This window comes from Glycine soja, chromosome 19 (genome assembly GCF_004193775.1).
Source record: "Glycine soja cultivar W05 chromosome 19, ASM419377v2, whole genome shotgun sequence".
Classification (NCBI taxonomy): domain Eukaryota; kingdom Viridiplantae; phylum Streptophyta; class Magnoliopsida; order Fabales; family Fabaceae; genus Glycine; species Glycine soja.
The window spans coordinates 45,850,458-45,866,852 of record NC_041020.1 but is presented as its reverse complement, the minus strand read 5'-3'; the positions used below and the strand labels follow the sequence as shown (position 1 = coordinate 45,866,852).

Here is a 16,395-nt window from a genome sequence, read left to right as displayed (position 1 = left end):
CCCTTTTTTATGTTATCTAGGAAATGTAAAAATTAGAAAATCTTATATACTAAATAATGTGATATACACCCTTTTTTTAGGTTATACACACACCCCTTCTTTAATGGAGTAGTGAAGGTTTATTACTCTAGATTCTTTCGGCTAAAAGAAAAATAATTAATACAGATAATTATATTAATTTTTTTTAATAATTTATATTATTTTTCTAAAATTATTTTTTTATTTTTTTTCTATTTTATTGTTTCCCACCTCATCAATTGATATGACTTCTTTTTTTCTTCGATCCTAACAAGAGAGAGTATGATTAATTAATTGAAGGTATTAAAGGAAACAAATAATTAATGTATCAAATAATTAGAAGAGGATCTTATATAAAAAAAAGTCTTATATAAAAGGATGAATATAGTAAAAATTAAAAAAAAGGGTGTGAATTTCATTTAAGAACAACTCAAAGGGAGGTAAGTACAATTTTTTTATAAAATATAGTTAAATTAGGTGGCCCTTTGTTTTGTTTGAGTATTTCCTATTTTCATTTTCAAAGAAAATAGAAAATAAGAGTGAGAATATATTTGTTTAAAATTTAAAAGATATTTTTCTGAAAATATTTTTAAAAATAGGCCAAAAATTTTAAAAAATAAATGAACGTTTTCACTTTTTCCAAAGAAGTAATAACATGTTTTTTTTTTCAAAAAATAGGCCAATAAATGTAGTGACACCTCAAAATATTTTATTCGAAACATGTTTTTTACTTCTTGAAAATTTGAAAATAAAAATCATTTTAAAAAATAAAAAAAATAAACATTCAAATCAATCGTGATCTCATGTTTTCGGTTGATAGTAATTTTTTTAAGTGTTTTGTGCACGAGTGATTCTGGGGACGAGGACAAATTTTGCCAAAGGAAACATGCATTTGAAAACTAGATACAAAATAGAAATGTTAAGCTCACACGTAATAATTTCACACATAAAAGAAGTTTATGATGAAAATGGATCTATGTACAAAAGATATAAAACGTAATCATTATTGTAGAAATCTAGATATAAAACGAAGCACATGATGGAAGGTGGATATTATTATAATAACTTGTTAATGAGTTGCTTTAAATTTTGAGATTTTTCTAATAGAAGAAAGTTCTAAGATGAGGGGAGATGTCCTGGTTTAAGGGGAGAGGCAAAGCAGAAGCGAAAAGGAAATATGGACGTCAAACTGTAAGTAAGAAGTGAAGATGAAAAATAGACAAAAGAACAACCGCTGGACGGGAAGTCACCGTCGTCTCTGTAGTAGGAAGCTTAAAAGTTAAAAAAGTTTTGGTGACACAATGACGCACGAGTCACGGTTGAAATTGAAAGAAAGGGTGCGTAGAAAATAAATGAACCCGATTCTCTTCTCTTGGACACCGACACCTTGCCAGACACACACAGCATTCACGTTTCCGCTCGGCTCCTTTTTTTATTTATCTTTCAAAACAACAATACTTGTGCTTTCAGCTGGTATTACGTGCCATCTTCATTAATCATTTAATTTATAACTGGTTTACATCAATTTGTTGATTAATTACACTAATAATGAAATGCTTTACTAAAATGGAGTTGTGGCTTGGCTTGGCTTGGCTTGGAAAGAAACACATGGAGCTGTCAGTTGCCGTGTGGTCCCCACACACAGGCTGTCAAAGAATAGTATACTTATTATGCTATATGGTATTTCACATCTCCTTTAAGCTCAACCATTAAGCATTGAAAACTTAGAGAGAGTGAGTGAGTAAGACAGAGACTCAGCAACCACGCTACCTTCTTCTCTTCTCTTCTCTTCTCTTCTCTTCTTCACTGCCATTTCATTTCCCCACTCTATCCTTCCCTCCATGAGCACCATGGATTCCTCTTCCATCTATGGTGTCTCACACAGACACTTCCTCACCCTCTTCCTTCTTTTCCTTCTGCCACTCCATTCTCACTCTGCATTCTCTCATAACTCTTCTTCCTCGTCTCAAATTAACTCTAATTCCATCCTTGTCGCGCTTCTCGATTCCCATTACACCGAACTCGCTGAGCTTGTTGAGAAAGCGCTTCTTCTCCAGAAGCTAGAAGAAGCCGTCGGCAACCACAACATCACCATCTTCGCGCCGCGAAACCAAGCCCTGGAACGCGACCTAGACCCTGAATTTAAGCGATTCCTTCTCGAGCCTCGCAATCTTAGGTCGCTTCAGACGCTCTTGATGTCTCACATTCTCCCGACGCGAATCGCCTCTCACCACTGGCCCTCCGACGACCTCCGCCACCGCACTCTCTCCGATCACCGCCTGCATTTGGCCTCCAAGCCCTCCGGCCATAGAACCGTCGACTCCGCCGAGATCCTCCGCGCCGACGACGTCCTCCGCCCCGACGGCGTCATCCACGGCATCGAGCGTCTCATCGTCCCCCGATCCGTACAGGAGGACTTCAACCGCCGCCGCAACCTCGCCGCCATCTCCGCCGTCCTTCCCGAGGGAGCGCCGGAGGTCGATCCCCGTACTCACCGCCTCAAGAAGCCCGCTCCCGTTCCCGCCGGCGCGCCTCCGGTCCTCCCAATCTACGACGCCATGGCACCAGGCCCATCCCTCGCGCCGGCGCCGGCGCCGGGACCGGGAGGCCCGAAGCACCACTTCAACGGCGAGCGCCAGGTCAAGGACTTCATCCACACACTCTTACATTACGGAGGTTACAACGAAATGGCTGATATTCTCGTAAACCTAACGTCTCTGGCCACCGAAATGGGAAGGCTAGTTTCAGAAGGTTACGTTCTCACCGTTTTGGCTCCAAACGACGAAGCCATGGCGAAGTTAACGACGGATCAGTTGAGCGAACCTGGCGCACCGGAACAGATAATGTATTATCACATTATTCCTGAGTATCAAACCGAAGAGAGTATGTACAATACGGTTAGAAGGTTCGGTAAGGTTAGCTACGATACACTGCGGTTACCGCACAAGGTTCTGGCTCAAGAGTCTGACGGCTCCGTTAAATTCGGTCACGGCGATTCCTCCGCCTACCTGTTTGATCCTGATATTTACACTGATGGTAGGATCTCCGTTCAGGGAATTGACGGCGTTCTTATCCCTCCTGAAGAAGAAGAAGAACGCACTCGCCGCACCACTCCACTTGTTAAGGTTGCTGCTCCTAAACCAAGAAGAGGTATTCTTTATTATTATTATTATTATTGCTTTTGGTTTTCCTTGCTTGCTTCATTTTATCTCTGCATTAATTATTTGTTGTGTCTTTTATTATTATTAGTTAGGGATCGATTATATTTAGGTTTTCGGTGAGTAGTGTTTGGTTGGAGTGAATTGAGGGAAAAGTTGTTTGGGTTAAGCACTTTTGATTTTATGTTTTATATTGATGGCATTGAGCTTTCTGGAAAGGACTGGTGTAGAATAGAATACCACGTGTGAAGCCATGGTTTCGTTTCACTTTTTTCGGAAGGGAGTTTTTGTGATTCGCGTGTGTAGTAAACTAGTTTTCTCTTTGTTATTTCTATTGGTTTTTCTAGTTTAGGGTTTTGGTATCCACTTTACACGCATTATTAAACTATCTTGGGTTAATAATAGAAGAGGAGAAAAGCGCTTCCCATTCTGCTCTGTTGAGTAAAGAACTATGTATGAATGTGAGATTCTTGGAAGCGGTGAGGAACTTGCCAAATATCAAAGATGCAGACAAAAGGGAGGGTGGTGTATGCCGAATTTTCATTTCTGTTTAGTCTGATTAGCCTGTCTCTTTGTCTTGGCTAGTCCATGTGATTGATTAATACACCATATAAGAATAATTCGGTGTGCCAAGCTGTAAGCCACAGTCTACTTTCCCCACCCAGCCCAACTTAGGTGCTAAAACAGTCTCTCTGTCCAAATTATAATCTGGTTATTATATACACCCACACCCTCTATTTTGTTGCTTCATATCTTTTATTTACACCATATCATGAGTCTAGTCAACTAACATATATTTGGATTCCTTATTTTTCTTACAATTTAATTGTTTGGTAGGAATTTAGGAGGGATATAAAATTCATTGATTCCAATCACCCTCTGAATATATAACTTTTTTTTTCTTTTTTCTTTTTATTATATGCATGTGAAAGTGTAATGGAATTGCCTGGCTAATAGTTGACTTAACATTTTATTTTTACCTTAACGCGTGTGGCAGGGAAGTTGATGGAAATCGCTTGTAGCATGTTTGGATCTTTTGGACAAGTCTGCCAATGAAATCGCATTCTCAACTAATCACAAAAATAATAAAGAGTGAATGTATGTAAACTCGAAGAATGGTAAGTTTTACTTTTACCCACCACTCATTGCTTGCTTGGGTTTCTTCATTTCTTTGGATAACAGTATGATCTGAATCATTTTTTTTTCCCATGCATTATGCAGTTGTAGAGTAGTCATTTCAATACAAAGGATGGATGCATGGTGAATCTATAAACGGAGAGCGAGCGATTACACGGAAGATAACAAAAACAAATTTTCTGTCATTTTGCTTCATACTGTAATTACATACCATTTTTTTATTAAATTTTATTTTATGTTGATTCTCCGTCTTTGTGCGTAAATAACCGACACCCCTTCTTGGTTGCCTTTTTTTTTTTTTCTCTTCTTTCTCTCATGCTTATATGTAAGTGAATCAAGTCATACATAATCTACTTTGTTATTATTATTATTATGCCTTCCCAAGTTCCAACTAGTTTTCTTTAGCACATTTTTTTTTTAAAGAAAAACAACTAACAATGAAATGGACAACATAAGATATTTTTTTTAAAAGAAATAAATAATGATGTTCTTTCTAAAGAAGAAAGCAAAGAAATGGACCACTGCTAAGTTTTGAGAGGCAGGTGTGTGTGCTTCACTTCCTTGTCATTGTAAGCGAAGCTGTTGTTGAGGGGTTTATTTCATGGAAAGCTAAAGTAATGGTGGCGGTGATACTGTTGCAGGAAGGAAAGGGAGTAGTTGTGGTATTAATTTTTTGCTGAGGAAGACAGAGCAGCTAATGGTCTTGCTTTGCTGGGCCTAAGCTGGTGTCGGTTATTATAATATCAATAAATAAAAGCCTCTTGATGTAAGGTCACGTTTGTGCTTTTGTAGGAAACCATTACTCTTAAAGTTGACCCTAACTTTAGATTAACAAATTCTACTCTCTTTCCCGTGTTTCTTTCCTGATTAAACTATGGAGTGAGAAAAATTACAGCACTTTCAATGCGAAGATAATTTTCTTTCTAGCACCCAAGATTTATTCCTTTACTCTCGCGTAAGAAAAGTCCAGCTAGACGTATTCCTTAATGTGTGGGATGTGACATCTCATTTTTCATATATAAATTAAAAAAAAAAATAATTAAAAATAGAGTTTTAGAAAATGACGAGGTTTTTTATAATAAAATAAATAGGAAAAAATAATTTTATTAATTAAAGTAATGGTTTAAAGGAAAAAAAGAAAGATATTTGATTTATTTATTTGATAGGAAATAAAATAGAGTATTTGTTTATAAAATAATAAAAAAATAGAGTAAATAATAGGTTGTGATTACCCTAGTTATAAATAGATGTATTTTAGGTTAGTTTATTATCTATGTTTCCTTTTTCACTCAATTTCGTTTTCTCTTCTCCTCTTCTTAAAATCCCTTTTTTTCCCACATACCACCAAACTTATCTTAGAAAAAAGACGATCGCGGACTCATTCACCGTTGGATCATCGTGAAATTTGAGCACCAGGTTTGTAACTCATTTTCGAACATTCTCACCGTTGTGAATTACGAAAACATGTCAGAGTTGAGAGAAATACCTTTTGCATCATAGCTTTTTCTTTTCCTGTAGAAACCCAAAATTGTCTCAGTAAAACTACGATCCAGGATTCGTTAACCGTTGGATTATTATAAAATTTTGATATGTGTTTCACGATTCATTTCTTTACATCTTCACCGTCGGGATTTGCAAAATAATGTCTGTGGAGGGAGAAATACTCATCACACATAGACAGTGGAATGGAGGCTTTAATCCCTTATCTTCTCTCTAACGCTTGAAAACCCCATCAAAGTAATCAGAGAAAAAGCTAGAGGAATCTCAGGAAACCACTAGACATGCCGCTATCACTGTCACAATACACACGTGAGCCCGCTTAGAGGTAAGGGATGAGTTTATCGCAATTGGGGTTAGAATGAACATGTGTAGGGATCCTTAGAGGATTAAATTGGGTTTATTTTGGGATGTTTATTGAATTTCTCCTTTATAATTATAAATACAATATTGATGTCCTGATGTGAATTGATTGATAAAATTGAGTTCTCTTGGTGTTTTCGTTTTTCATACCTATGATTTTGATTAATTGATTTTGATATAATTGTGAGAAATTATTTGAGGGATTTTACTTACGATGTTGTGATAAACCTTTTGTATAAATTGTTATATTGAGATTATGAAATTGTTATTCAAATTGTGAATATGTGATAAATTAAACCTCTGATTAAAGGTGAAGTACATGTGTATTAAGATGTGTGTATTGAGTTGTGAGCTATGAACTGTGCAATTACACAATTGTTATACCCTTTAAGGGCGACGAGTATTGTGATGGGATCCACTGTGGGAACCCGACAAGTTTAATCACAAGCTCAGCGAGTTAAAATGATTTGAAAACGATTGAGTAATTGTGTGTATTGCATAGTTCATAAGTAAAGTGTATGATTCATGAGGTGTGATAACATACTACTTTAGGATTATATCATTGTGATTAAGACCGAATATATGTGATAAATTGAGTATGTATTGACTTGTAATATATATGTGCATTGAGATGTTGTGTGCATTGAGTTGTGAGTTATGAGTTGTACAATCACATGACTATAAGACCCTTTAAAGGCGACGAGTTAATGCTAAGATCCTTTAAGGGAGACGAGTTAATGTGCAACGAGTATTGTGATGGGAACCACTGTGGGGATCCGACGAGTTTAATTACAAGCGCGACGAGATAAAACTATTTTGAGAACAATTGAGGAGTCGTGTGTTTTGTACAGTTCTTAGATAGAGTCTATGTGCTAAAATATTTTCTGGATTGGACCTGAATGAGGAGGGAGAGACCCTGACGAACTCTTTGGAGTGTAGGCCTTGGGGATAAATACACTCGGTTTGAGTGCTTCTTTAAGTCTATGCCGATCCCACATGGTTGGAGCATTCTCGCAAAACAGTGTGATCCCGACTGGTCTCCCTATGAATATACCTAGTGAGAGTGACATGACTTACTAGTGTATGGTTTGTCTTGTCATGTACTCCTAGGCGTCCGACGAGATTTTTCACTGACATGGTACCGCATTGCATATAAGATTGAGTCTTAGTGTATATGTTGCATAACGCTTGTGTATTGATCGGTATTTATTGACTTGGTGATATTGTGTTTTGATCTTTGAGTACGTGAATGTTGTAAAAATGAATGAGACGTGTTGTGTTGTGATGTGATGTTGGGCGATAAAGTGGTGAAATGGCGTGAGTTATGTTTAAGTAAGTTTTATTTTGTTTATATAATATTTATACCTACATGTTGTCTTGTTTCTCTCCATTAGTTAGGAATGTGATAACTCACTCCCCGTGTGTTGTTTGTGTTTGAATCCTGTGATGATCTCGAACTTTGTGTTCGTGGGAGTAGATGACTGGGTGGATTACTTTAAGGAACCTTGTGCTCAAGAATGTCGGGACACAATGCTCTGATAGGATGTGACATTGGGACATGAGTTTTGTTTAATTGCATGATGTTTTGAGCAAAAAAATGTTTCTGACAAGTTTATCTAGTAATAATGAAGTGAATGTGAGCCTTATACCTTTTTGAAAGGATTTTATTTAAATATGCTTTAAGAACTATAAATTAATTATGATTTTTTATTTTTTTTTATTATTAGTACATACATGTGTGGGGTATAAGGCGTTACATGTGTGATAGACCTTGAGATGTTATCCTAATCCTGTAATCCTTTGGAAGCATTGACATTTGTAGTACTAGCCAAGAGATGATACTTGTATAATACTTGCACTATAGTAGCATTCGTTGACATAAAACTTAGCTTGCATACTTTACTGCACGTCATCATTTTTTCTTTCTCTATTTGTTTCTTGGCGATTTCAGCACTTAGGTAGTGTATGGTTTAGAGGGATAAAACATAGATGAAAGTGATTGCAGTTGAAAAGAAATAAAAGAGATAAATATGAATATTTAGTGTGAGTGAAAAGTAGATGAAATTTTGAAATAAAGGTAAGTCTCATGGTATTTTATTTTTCATCTCAAAATGAGATGAAATGGGATGAAAGTCACATGTGTGCAACACTCACAGTACATGAAAAGAGAAGTTTTCAAAATGGACTCTTTCTATCCCCATAACTTTTGTGTATCCTTGTTGAAAACATAATCAATTATGCTTTTAGCATAATTAATTAGGTGGTCATTGAGGAGAAATTTGCTTTTGAATGATGTCATCTGAAATTACATAATTGATTATGCAATTTACATAATTAATTATGTGCATTAAATTTGTTAAAAAATATTTTTTTATTAGATGAAGAACTTGTTTGACTTATAAATAATGTTTCATAAACAAGTGTTTTTAGTAGTTTATAGTATTTTTTAAAATGTCACTTTAATTAGTGTTTATTAAAGAAACAATTAAATTTTAAAATAAGTTCTTTTTTTTTTATTATGGTTTTCATGAGCACTTGAGAATGAAGATAAGTATAAAAATTATTTTTTACTATTTGGAACTTGATTTTTTGTATTTCTTAAAAATTGTAATAATGTATTTTGAATGTAAATTTTAATTCTCATCATAGATCTATGATATGATTATGTTAACAACAGTGAGGAGGTAACATAATTTATGGGTTGAGTACCCATAGTTTTTATAATGATGGTTTGGTGCAATAAATAGAGAATGCAACTTATGAGTTAAGTACTTATAGTTATAGTTATTGTAGGTCATAATAAAGAAATAATGTGATTTATGTATATATAAGAATGAAAATTCATAAAAAGTTTATTATTCTTGATTATAATTTTAATTATATTTAGTAGATACCGTCCCTTTTTACAATAACCTATTCAGAAAATTGTTTTTCTTTTTTCTATAAGATCCTTTCTTCACTTCCCTTTTTTCCTGTTTTCACTTTTGATTTCCATCGTCTCCCACAGCACACGTTTTTTCACTGGCTTTCATACTCTCCGATGTTCATTCCTTTCAACTCTCCAGTGTTCATTTTACTCTCTGGTGACAGGAATGCCGCTTCCCATTCTCCTTTCGCTTCGTTTTTACCTTTCTATAGTTCGTTCCGGAATCTTAGTTCTGGATTATTGTTTGCTTGGTTCCGGAAACTAACATCCAGAACATAGTTTTCGCTTTCAAGTATAGCTCCAGAATAAACAATGTTCCAAAGAACTACGATTTTTTTATAGTAGCAAATATTCAAACAATAAAAAGATTGAGAACATTCTGTTGGATGATAGCCTCAACACAGAAGTTAATGGATACAGCTTTCCATAGCCATCCGAGGTTAGAACAGAATATATATAATTTGACTTGTCTCAGTAATATATGCATTCAGTGCCTCTCTCAAAATCTACAACCTCAATGAAATCTGCCTTTGTCAATTTTAGAAAGGTCCTAGCTGCAAATTTTATGAGCAAAGAGACCCCAATCAAATTGTTTCTCAGTTTATATATACATATCTTTCTTCCACTGATGCATCCAAAGTATAACATTGTATCCCCACGTGCAATACCAATAATGCATAAAAGAAAGACATCTATCAGTTTGGTGATGGAAGGTTATACGATTATTTTATATAAAACGGTATTAAGTAAACAAAAAATACAAAAAAATGAGAGGGAAGTGCATTTAGTAATTTGAAAGGTATTTTTAGTAATTATCTATTCTTTATAACAATAGTCTGAGTCCATTTTTTTTAAGGATACCCATGTGATGTCTGAGTCCATGCTTATTATTGACTCCAATAGTCCAATAATCCAATAGAATTCTCAATCCAATACATTATAACTTTTTTTGCCAGCGGTGTCGCCAATACTTACTTTTTTTTTTGTTATCTTTTCATCAGTTTACCTTTAAAAGTTTTCTTTATTTATCTATTTATTTAAAAAATTACAATAATATTATCTGTTATATATTTTTATTATATTATTTTCTCTATTTAATTTTTAAATATTTTATATACTTATTACAAGTTAAAAATAATTTTGATATAAACAAAAATATTGATTACATTTCTTAATTTATATTCTCTCTTTCAAAATGAAGATAAAAAAGTAACAAGATATTTAAGTATGTCAAGTAAAAAAAAGAGATATAGGCATAGGTTCATCATTGGTAAGGAGTTCCGCTTGTTCTATTTATTGCTTTAAACTTAAAGTAAAATTGTATTTGCATTTTTTTTATATAACAAAAAGACAGAAATAAAACAAAATGAATAGTGAGATAACATAGTTAATTTGATGGGAAAAAATTGTTATCATAAAAATATGTATAAATAGTATAACTCACGATTAGAATTACTTATCTTTTGGTATTGATTAAATTTTCAAACCTTCATTCTAAAAACAATGTGTTCTAGGTTCTAGTTACCTTACCATGCGCTTCAATGGAAACTTCTTCATATGCGTAGCCTAATGAATAGAACTTAGAATGGCCAATGTCTTGATATTTCATTCAACATATACTAGTAATTTATCCGTGCATTTGCATGGATCGTGCTCATCTTTACACATATGTTTATATTTTATTTGATGAGATAAAACTAAACATCAGAGCATTATAGGAGAAATCTATTTGCATTCACAAGCATCAGAATTATTTGTCTCAAGTGCAATGTTTTATTCCTCCAACACCTTACTAAAGCACAATTGCAACTAAGAAAAAAAGTCGTTATTTAAAAGAGATTTTTTTTTTCAATTAACGAAAAAAAATCCGTCAAATACATGGACGACTGGCTAAATAATGAATTAATAAGGCATTTTAACGTACATCACAGAGGGTAACAGCTCAACATTAAAAAAAAAAAAAAAACTTATTTGCAATACACGTTTATGATGAAAATGAACCAACCTCTATATTCACAAAGATAATGAAATAATTAACAACATAGAGCTCTAATCTTACATAATTATCAAGTCCGGTGATATAAATCTACACTCCAACAGTAACCTCATATGACAAAAGCTCAGGTGTAGTTGAATTTAGAAGCAGTGTACTATTTGGTGCATGACCTGTTTCAGATTGTAACTCCATGTCATTTTTGCATTCAGAATTGTTAACATGTGTATCTTGGCATTGTTCTTTGTTTTCTGGCGTTACATTTTCCTGAGACTTCACCTTGGCTTGGGTTTTCCGGATTGGTTTCTTTGAAACCATATCTTTATGACCCTTAACCTTGTTTGAATCATTCTGCTGTTGTTTCCCACGTGGAATGGAGCAAGTCTTGTCTTCTCCTGAATTGTTGTTCATAGCAGATTCTTTGTGCCTTCCAAGCTTTGGGGATTTTGCGCGTGTTGTTGGTATCTAATTGGTAGATAAAATACATCAGAATATGTGTACGAAAGAAAGAATAACAAAAAAGAGATTAAAAACACTGTAGCTATTATATTACCATCAAGATGAGAATCTATAACCATAAAAAAAATTAAGGAAAAAAATAGATCATAGATTGTGAATGTAGACAAACATTTCATGACCCCAATTGGAAGTTAACTTTTAGAGTTGTTACCTTCTTCAGCTCAACTTTGGGAGGTGGTTCCTTATAGAAACTTGGCATTGGAGTTGCTTTGAATGCCATACTCTTCCTCAATAGCCTGATCTCTGCCTCTTGGTTTTCCTGCCGAAAATCCAGAAATATGGAGAGAATAAGCTTAAAGCAGCAGATAAGCTCTTTGTTAAACCACTAGATGAATCAGAAATATATTGAAGCTAGATGTCACATATGAATAAGTTGTTGCGCAAGTTAATTTTAACTTGCAAGAAAAAATTAATTTATTTTACCTCTTTTATGTATTTTATTTCCTTAAGTGCTTATTCTACCTTTGATTTAGCTTGTAGGTTGGTTTTCTCTGCTTCCTTGGCTAGAATTTTTTCCTCCAACTTTGAGAAAAACTGAGTAAAAAGGGATAAAATGGGATTAACATCTGGTTTAGGCATTTCCAATAGTAACATCAATAGAGTTGTAAGGTTCAATTTAACAACAACCTCCTTCCGCTTTTCAGCTCTTTCTTCCAATCTAAAGGAAAATCCACTTCCACTGCTTCTCAGACAAGGAGTAGCACTTCTGATGACACATAAAAAAGTTCTCACCAACATTTTAGCTAACGAAGAAAGAAAGCTAGTTCATTAAGAATTGAAAGAACTCAAATCCTATAAGAAATAGAAGAGCAAGGATGACAATATGTCCTCAGAGTAATAGGGTATAATCATACGAAGTTGTGGAATGAGAATCATCATTCTCTTTATCTGCTTTTGCAGTTTTTGCTGTGTTTGACACCTGGTCAACGGGTCTGCAATAATGTAAAAAACCATAACGTGATAAATCCATGATGATTCCATTCAGCAGAACAATCTTCTGAGCATAAATTTTCCAAAACAGGCCCAGCATTGAGTTACCATAAACCGAAAATTCTTGATATAAACACTACAAACCTTAAGGCTGAAACAAAATGTAAAGAAGGATTCACTAAATCTTGGAAGGTTGTAACTTACAACGATGCCTCAGAAGTTTGGCTCTTGGTGAATGCAGCAACTGTAGTGGACCTTCCAAACTGGTACACAAAACTAATGTCACGAACATAGAAACAAACCATTGATAAGAGGCAATGAAGTTACACAAAGAAAGGCAATGGGGAATTGAAAGTCTCTACCGCAGAGCGTTTCAAACCAGGCATGCCAGTGTTGGTTTTTGCCAGTGAGTTGACTTCAGAGTTTGTGGACTTGTTTAAATGACGAATGGGGGCCTCACCTCTAATCCCATTACCTTGATTATTTCTAACTTTAGGCTTCACAAGATATCCATCAATGCTTTTCTGCATGGCATCTTCACCAGCTGATTTGGCTGGGAAAGAAAGGCTTTGGGAAAGGGATGGCCTTTGTTTTTGAGATATTGAACTTGGACCCTTCAAAATGGGTTTATCTTTGGCATATTTGTTGTTCTTGGAAGCAACACTTGCTCTACCAACAGTTTCCTAACCATGTTAAGTTAATTAGTAAGAGCCCCCTACTGTGTATTGTGCGTTGGAACTGGAAATAATCATCACGAACAAATACTTTAGTTTAAACAAATAATTCAGATACATTCTGTATGGTACCTTAGTAGTAGCACCTTTTGAATTTTTATTTGCATAAGTTTTGGAGGCTTCAACTGCAACTTTGTCACCAGCAGAAATGGGGCGTTTAGCCACTACTGTGGGTTTAGATACTTCATTCTTGGTCATAATTTCTGCACCATTGCAGTCATTTTCAACTTCTTTCTTTACATTCTCCACCTTGGTTGTTACCCCAATAACACGTTTCTCTTCCTCCACAGCAACCCCGTTTTCAGATTCCATTGTGCTGTAAACAATTACACAAAGTAAAGTCGAGTTGAAGGATGACCCATTGTAAAAAAAAAAAAAAGACAAATATTTTTCTCTGTTTCTGGTGCACATAATTATGGATAGAGAATACAATACAAAAGGCAGATTTCTTTATAATTTTGAAAAAGTCTGATTACATAATTTACATCAATCAAATTGCTGTGTTAATGAGGATAAAGGACAAAACAGGCCATGCGTAAGCATAGTGAGTCCTGAAATCAAGAGAGCACGGCCCACTCTTCCCTTTTCTTTATGGGATATTCAAGGTACACATCAGGTGTAATTTATTTTATACTTAACATTTTAATTCTAATCCATCAAAAAGAGAAAATAATATGTACACAGTATAAATTTTTTTACTCAACAATTTATAGATCATCATATATGATCATCTAGTTAACTCTTACAATAAGTAAAATTATTTTATATCATCCGTGTAATTATTTTAAACTCTAAATGAATTGTTCTTTTTTGTGTCTTATAAAATTTAAAAGGTTTGAAAATGATTCTTAACAACATTTACTAATTATGTGATATGTATTTATACATCTTACATCACATGTCATTTTAGGATGGTTATTGTGAACATGCATCACATCATCACTAAAGAAATAATGACAAAAATCATCTTAAAAAAATAAATGGACAAAATTTTTCAAATGACTAAAATTAAATTTGCTACAAGATTAAAATCATAATTTATGTAGGCAAGAAATGACATAGGATCAAAACGAAATTATTTTTTTCAAATGACTAAAATTTTATATCAAACTAAAAGCATATTTTAGAATAAATTACATTGGTACTTTGAGTTATTTTGAAATACAAATAATGCTTTTTTTTAGACTAATTCCCAAATATTAGAAAACATTTCACTGACATTTTTTTCTTGTATATTATACTAACTCTTTTAATATTTGAAAATAAAAAATTACATTGACACCCTTATAAAGGAGATAGGTGTAAATATTAAGGAGAAATATTAAGTGCTATTTGAAAAAATCTATGAGATGCTAATGGGATTTGTGCTATATTTTATATATGCAAGAAATGATGGCCTATGAGAGAACAAAAGCACACTACTAGTATGTCATTGCAATTTATTCCATTATAATGACATAAAGATGTTCTAAATAGGGCGAGATCTAGAAAATATATAAGACAAGTTTACTTTAGAGATTTTCTTTTTCATAATTTTTACTTAAACTTCTGTCTAAAAGTAACACTTAAACTTCGAAATCTTCCTTGCTACGTAAATTTGTTGCGGCTTATACGTGTGTGTCTGTGATGATTTTACTTAAATTTAGACTTCACCGTTTTCCGTTCATGTAAGATTAGTTTCTGAATATCAATCCTAGGAAATAAGACAAGCAATAAACAAGGAAATGAATCTTCATTCCCGGCACACTCTTTGCAAACTTGTTACACAGATAAGATTCACTTGATCCAAATCTAAAACACACAGAATTGAATCACACAATCAACTGTAGAATCAAATCACAATGGAAGGAAGACAAAATGCATCTGTAAAACATCATGAATGTGAAAATTAAGAGCCGTTCTCTACCAGAAGTTAGATGTAAAACATATACTATGGTTACCTCAAAAACTTGTGTTTCTTGAGTCACGTGGACACAGTGGAAATGGAGATCGGGTAACGAATTAAAAGATTGGGTTGTGCTTATAATTGGAAGAGCAAAAGACAGACAGAAGAGAGTATTGGAATAGGAGCACAAGAAGAGAAGAGAAGGCTTTTAAAGTGTGATCGATTATATAGTTGTTGAATTTGAAAGGTGTGTGAGTAAGAGAGAAAACTCAAGATTTGTTTTGTGGAAAGAAAACTCGTCTTAAGTGGGACGAGCTTTCAATGAACGGGATAGATGGATTAATAGGAACTGCTACAATGACTTTTCTACCACTTCGTAACTGTCACTGGAAGCAAAGCAAACTTCCCTCTCTTTAATTGTTTAACTGTCAATGCAAACCATCTAATGGTGAAATTGCATGACATTGGTTCGGAAACAACGTCTCACATTCTTCCTCTTCCTTCTTTGTTAATCACCACTATTTTAATTAATCAATCATTTCACTTCTTTCATAATTATTATCAATTCCTAAAGGAAAGTTTCTTTGTAATATTTTTGGTTTGGAGATTTTGGCACAGGCATATGTGGTTGTCTACAAAATGCTAACTATGGTTCAACCAATTTGACCCGATTGTTGATGAATAGGATAATGCTTGTTTCTTCTAAGGAAAGAAGAGAACCTTACCTTGTCCACACCCCATGAATTTTATTTCAGCTAAACATATTGAATTTAATTATAGTGTGGGACAAATCACTCTCTTAGTTTAGTTCATGTGATTTTAAAGATTAATTAAACACAAAATTGCATACACATTTTTTTAATCGACCGAAAGTTAATAACTAATTTCTAAAGGTAATATGATTTATTTAAGGAATTGATTTCCTAATCACAATGTTTAAGAAATAAAATTATTTATTAATTATGTCGCACTGTATTAATCACATTTTTTGTTCTTTACCACATCAACAATGAACTCATATACCTCGGATACCTTTGCTTAAATTTAAGTACTTCATTATGGAAATTGGAAGTAGATACACATTAGCATTATATTATACGAAAGAGGAAGGGGGAGGGGGGTTACAGTTGTTTTTTTTTTCCAGTTAAATATTAAATATAAATACTTCTTTCAATTAAAAAAAATTAAATCTTAATTTATGATATTGTGAAAAATTAATCCTTTCTACTAAATTC

General features: G+C 33.8%; 2 protein-coding genes across 3 annotated transcripts; one reads left to right on the top strand and one right to left on the bottom strand.

Annotated features, from left to right (window-relative positions):
* The first annotated feature begins 1,709 nt into the window (after positions 1 to 1,709).
* LOC114399941 (fasciclin-like arabinogalactan protein 15) lies at positions 1,710 to 4,690 on the top strand. The gene is made up of 3 exons (XM_028362171.1): positions 1,710 to 3,168; positions 4,174 to 4,294; positions 4,398 to 4,690. Exons 1-2 carry the CDS (start codon positions 1,860 to 1,862, stop codon positions 4,230 to 4,232), a joined length of 1,368 nt encoding a protein of 455 aa, XP_028217972.1. The 5' UTR covers positions 1,710 to 1,859; the 3' UTR covers positions 4,233 to 4,294; positions 4,398 to 4,690.
* A 6,284-nt stretch (positions 4,691 to 10,974) lies between these two features.
* Positions 10,975 to 15,647, bottom strand: LOC114399068 (protein WVD2-like 4). 2 transcript variants are annotated; one of them, XM_028361169.1, is made up of 9 exons: positions 15,216 to 15,647; positions 13,348 to 13,591; positions 12,904 to 13,224; positions 12,746 to 12,804; positions 12,466 to 12,543; positions 12,239 to 12,314; positions 12,074 to 12,145; positions 11,763 to 11,870; positions 10,975 to 11,557 (listed from the first exon to the last, which is right to left on the bottom strand). In XM_028361169.1, exons 2-9 carry the CDS (start codon positions 13,585 to 13,587, stop codon positions 11,186 to 11,188), a joined length of 1,326 nt encoding a protein of 441 aa, XP_028216970.1. In that variant the 5' UTR covers positions 13,588 to 13,591; positions 15,216 to 15,647; the 3' UTR covers positions 10,975 to 11,185. The 2 variants fall into 2 exon arrangements, with proteins under 2 accessions (XP_028216970.1, XP_028216969.1); XM_028361168.1 differs by having other exon boundaries at positions 12,239 to 12,317; positions 15,216 to 15,644.
* Between the last annotated feature and the right edge of the window lie 748 nt (positions 15,648 to 16,395).

Bases quoted from the DNA above. Each gene is read 5' to 3' on its own strand.
- LOC114399941 (XM_028362171.1), top strand. From the start codon at position 1,860: ATGAGCACCATGGATTCCTCTTCCATCTATGGTGTCTCACACAGACAC. The intron at 3,169-4,173 runs GTATTCTTTATT...CGCGTGTGGCAG, and splicing joins TGCTCCTAAACCAAGAAGAG to GGAAGTTGATGGAAATCGCT.
- LOC114399068 (XM_028361168.1), bottom strand. From the start codon at position 13,587: ATGGAATCTGAAAACGGGGTTGCTGTGGAGGAAGAGAAACGTGTTATT. The intron at 12,318-12,465 runs GTATGATTATAC...ATGTGTCATCAG, and splicing joins GATTCTCATTCCACAACTTC to AAGTGCTACTCCTTGTCTGA. The intron at 11,558-11,762 runs GTAACAACTCTA...TCTACCAATTAG, and splicing joins CCAAAGTTGAGCTGAAGAAG to ATACCAACAACACGCGCAAA.